General features: G+C 34.6%; 1 protein-coding gene across 1 annotated transcript; it reads left to right on the forward strand.

Annotated features, from left to right (window-relative positions):
• The first annotated feature begins 823 nt into the window (after positions 1-823).
• On the forward strand, positions 824-4,188 carry LOC106869986 (acetylcholine receptor subunit beta-like 1). Its single transcript, XM_052973283.1, has one exon. The coding sequence runs from the start codon at positions 1,111-1,113 to the stop codon at positions 2,242-2,244; it is 1,134 nt and encodes a 377-aa protein (XP_052829243.1). The 5' UTR covers positions 824-1,110; the 3' UTR covers positions 2,245-4,188.
• Positions 4,189-4,265: the final 77 nt, after the last annotated feature.

The following is a 4,265-nucleotide window of genomic DNA, read 5'->3' on the forward strand; positions in this document are numbered from 1 at the left end:
CGTTGATCGGATCAACTGGAACCCTCGATGTCGTAAGCGACGGAGTGCTAGCAAGATAAATTACAAAACAATGAAAGGAAGAATGTGAAAATTGCATGGAAAGCCATTTTACGTTAAATCCATAAAATGGTCTCTTAGGAAATGACCAAATTCTGTTGATCTGTATCTATTTAATGAAATATTGTTAATACTGGTAAGTAAAATTCGAAAATGTATTTCATCGAACATGCTACCGTCTGTGTCATACAACAGAGAATTGAAAGGAAGAACAAAAACAGCTACAAAACTAAAACTTAAATGAAGCAAATGTAATGGTATTGTTTTTAATTGCTATTATTTACAAGCTCTTAGATGTCACTTTGTATATGGAGAAAATTGATCCATAAGCAATTGATTTCTGTAACAGTAACAACTTTGAAGTTAATGGATAATGGACATGGTATGTTTTTATATATATTTAACTATGAATATTCTGAATCTGTGAATGGGCTCCTTCGATTGTAGTCTCAAGGGAACTTGTTTCGAATATCACTTTCCATGTCCAAATCATTAATGAACAGATTATAATATGTAAAGTTTCTTTCAAGCAACGTCCTAGGCCAGAACTAATTGCGTACTAAATGCTTGAGTGTTTAAAATCAAACGAATGAAAGAGACTTCAATAAACACGGTAACATGAAGAGAGAGGGTGCAGTAAAAAGCTACAATAATCAAACACCGTTGAAGAAAAATCAAGCGGGAGAGAGAGAGAGAGTGAGAGAGAGAGAGTGAGAGAGAGAGAGAGTGAGAGAGAGAGAGGGGGAGAAAGCGATTGTATGATTCAAGGGAGTCGAGCTCGAAAGAGGGAAGTGAGATTAGTTAACGTTATTTAACTGCAATGGTACGTGAAAATAACCAGTTCATTTATTAACTTGGTTGCAGTTAAAACTTGGTGGTTTTCAAAAATATTACGACTGGCTCTTCAACGTAGAGAGCTCATCCATTTTAGCAAGGAAAACCATTTTGTGTCATAATTAATATTTCGATTTAATTTAGAAATCAGAAATTACTCTGAACATTTTAAAATAAGAAATCAACTAGAGAACAGCGATTTACCTTCAGTTAACAACAATGAAATTAATGACTTCGGTATTATTAGCGGTTAGTGTGAACGCTGTTTCGGACAAAAACACTTTGCACACAATGTTATTCGAAAATTACACGAAAACGCTGTTGCCTTTTCCTGATGATGAAGCCATAGTGAAAATAAATGTATCTCTTATTCTTGTGAAAATCATTGAATTAGACTTTCACAAAGGTTTACTTGCAAGCAAAATTGTGCTTGGTTTATCGTGGAAGGATAACAACTTGCTGTGGAATAACAAATTGAATAATATAAGTTATATAAACGTAAATACAGAGGATATATGGTACCCACATGTTTACATATGTAACGATATGTCAGGTAATTTCGCTGTTCATAAAGGAGGAGCCACTATAGAATATGATGGAACAGTTACCTTTCATATGGACGGTATTTTCCAAACTTACTGCACAATTGATATGCACAAATATCCTTTCGATGAGCACGAATGTTATATAAAATCTTGTTTACGCCATCAAAAGTATAAAGAACAAACTATACAAAACTTTTCCTTTTACAATATGTATAACTCGTCGTCAGATACCTGGGATTATAAGTTTGTTGTAGGAGACGTCATGGAAAATGGAATTATATCGGCTAAGGTTACTATTTATGCAAATAGAAAATCGATGAGTGAAACATTCTCCCATTTTATATTCCCAGCATTGCTGACAATACTGAACTTGGGTGTGTATATATTGCCTGCTGAGTCGGGAGAAAAGGTTTCAGTTGCAATCACTATTTTCCTTGCCAATGTCGTTTATCTAACAGAATCGGCCAAGTCGTTGGGTTCTAAATCTCGTGGAGTCTCAAGATATCTATTATATCTCCTAATTCTGACACTTATCAGCGGCTTTTCTACCTTTGTCTCCATAATCGTGTGTAAATTTTATGTCAACGAGACCAATGTGCACAAAGCTTCAGTCCCAGAAAAAGCATGTGGATCGAAAAATAAAATCGGAATTATGGACAAGTCTGTTCAAGACAATGTAAACGTAGAAGATACAAGTCGCTCGAAGAAGCGTTTATATACATATCGGAAGCTTGACATGATATTTCTGTTCGTGACTCTTATATTTTTGTTAAGCTACATAGTTTTCGCTGTAGTATATACGGAATAACTATAAACATAGACAGCTCATAGGGAAGGAAAAAAAGGAAAGAGCAGACGATCAGGAGAGATGAACATCCGTTGATCCCTACAATTGTTTTTCTGTCACCGTGTTTTATTTTCCCACTTAATCCTTTCTGTCGAATAATGTAGTGTCGAAACATCCTAGACTTTTCCATTCTTCCGGAGCGTTAAACTAATACATCTTACTTTTGTTCCTTTAGCTGCCTTCGTCTTTTGTTTTCGGTAAATATAAACTATATATATATGTTCTCAACCACAAATACTTAACTTACAAAAGACGAGTATCTGCTGGTAGACAGCGAGGTGTGTATATCTTAGGAGTATGTGGTTGACAATGTGCATTATACTACCACTGCTTCTCTTACGTATTTGAATATAATTATAGATATGTTCTACTTGAAACAATTCTGTCAACAATAAATTCTAACCAAGCAACAGTCAACATTAAGAAAGACTTAATCTGAACTGAAGAGATATCTTATTTGCTTAATATTCTCCAAAGCATTTCTTCATTACCAGAAAATTAAATCTATGTTCACAGGAGAGGATATCAACATCAACAACATAGAAACTATGGAAAGCATAACATAGGATGATGAACTTTTTACTAGATTGTGTTCTTGACATCTGCGGTGTATCAACGTACGTGTTTAACAACCTTACTGTTTCTACCTATATATATGCATACGTTACATTCTTTATCACACCTCAGAACACGCACATACAGGACGCATACATCTACATGAACACCCACACAACTATATGCACAATATAACACATCCATAGAATCCATACCCACTTTTAGCCATATATATATAAAACGACATGGACCCTCACAGTGTACAATATCTTGCCTACACTCATACGCACAGTTTGATTATACGTACAGTGATATCTAGGTCTTGCTTGTTGCGTCCATAACATACGCATAAATGCCTTTATCCGATCAAACATTCCCAAGGCCAGCACACGCATTTTCAGACATGCATTCAAAAAACGCGTTCTACTCACAGATATGCGTATATGAAGCGACAAAGAAACAGCTTCAATATAACATCAACAAAGAAACAGCCTCACGATAACAAAGAAAAACACTTTTGCAGCAAATGAATAAACTTAGATCCTCTCCCCACTATACTCCCTCCCACACAAAACATAAATACATCAGCACACTTCTTCGAAATAAAAACAACATGCGTGCTAGCAAACAAATGCAGGTACATTTCCACACGTTTGTTCACATATATATACACTTCGAAATATACATACATTGGAGGTTCGCACGCTATACACTGACCTTCAAAGAACCATATATGTATGCAAGCATACAGCTGCCTCCAGTGTTACAAACGGATCTCGCATCAATACATCCATGCATACATTTGTAATTACTTGCCCACCACAAACATGATATATATTATACCGGTAACCACTGACGTAGCTAAACAGAAACGCTCACATGCACATAGTCCATCCCCTTATATTAGTTCATTTATATTTAGTTGATATATTAGATTCTAATACTAAATATATATACATACACAAGAAAAACTACAAAATTTAATAGCACATGCACTTACATGAGAGCGCACACGATATTTACACACAGTTAGAATATTTGTTAGCGTGTGAATACACAATGATAGAAACCTTAATATTACACGAGCACACAACTATGTGTTCACATATACGCATCTATCAATTATAAATTATTGCACTCTGTTTATTTTGTACGCATGAAAACTCATTCCTGCTTTTTCGGATATGGTCAATCGACCGCCAAAATTGTCATCGTTATGATTCATATACTAATACACTTTTATGCCACTAGAAACTTTCTGGCGTATCGTATACTTTATAGTCTTCTTATTGTTTTTTTTTGTGTATCTATGACCTTAAGTGCACTTTATTTTCAAATCCCATTCTTTGTTCTTATTAACCTTAAATTTTGAATCTATATGTATGCATACGTGTATGTATGAATATATATATATATATATATATATA

The sequence above is a fragment of the Octopus bimaculoides genome, chromosome 15 (genome assembly GCF_001194135.2).
Source record: "Octopus bimaculoides isolate UCB-OBI-ISO-001 chromosome 15, ASM119413v2, whole genome shotgun sequence".
In the NCBI taxonomy this organism is placed as follows: Eukaryota; Metazoa; Mollusca; class Cephalopoda; order Octopoda; family Octopodidae; genus Octopus; species Octopus bimaculoides.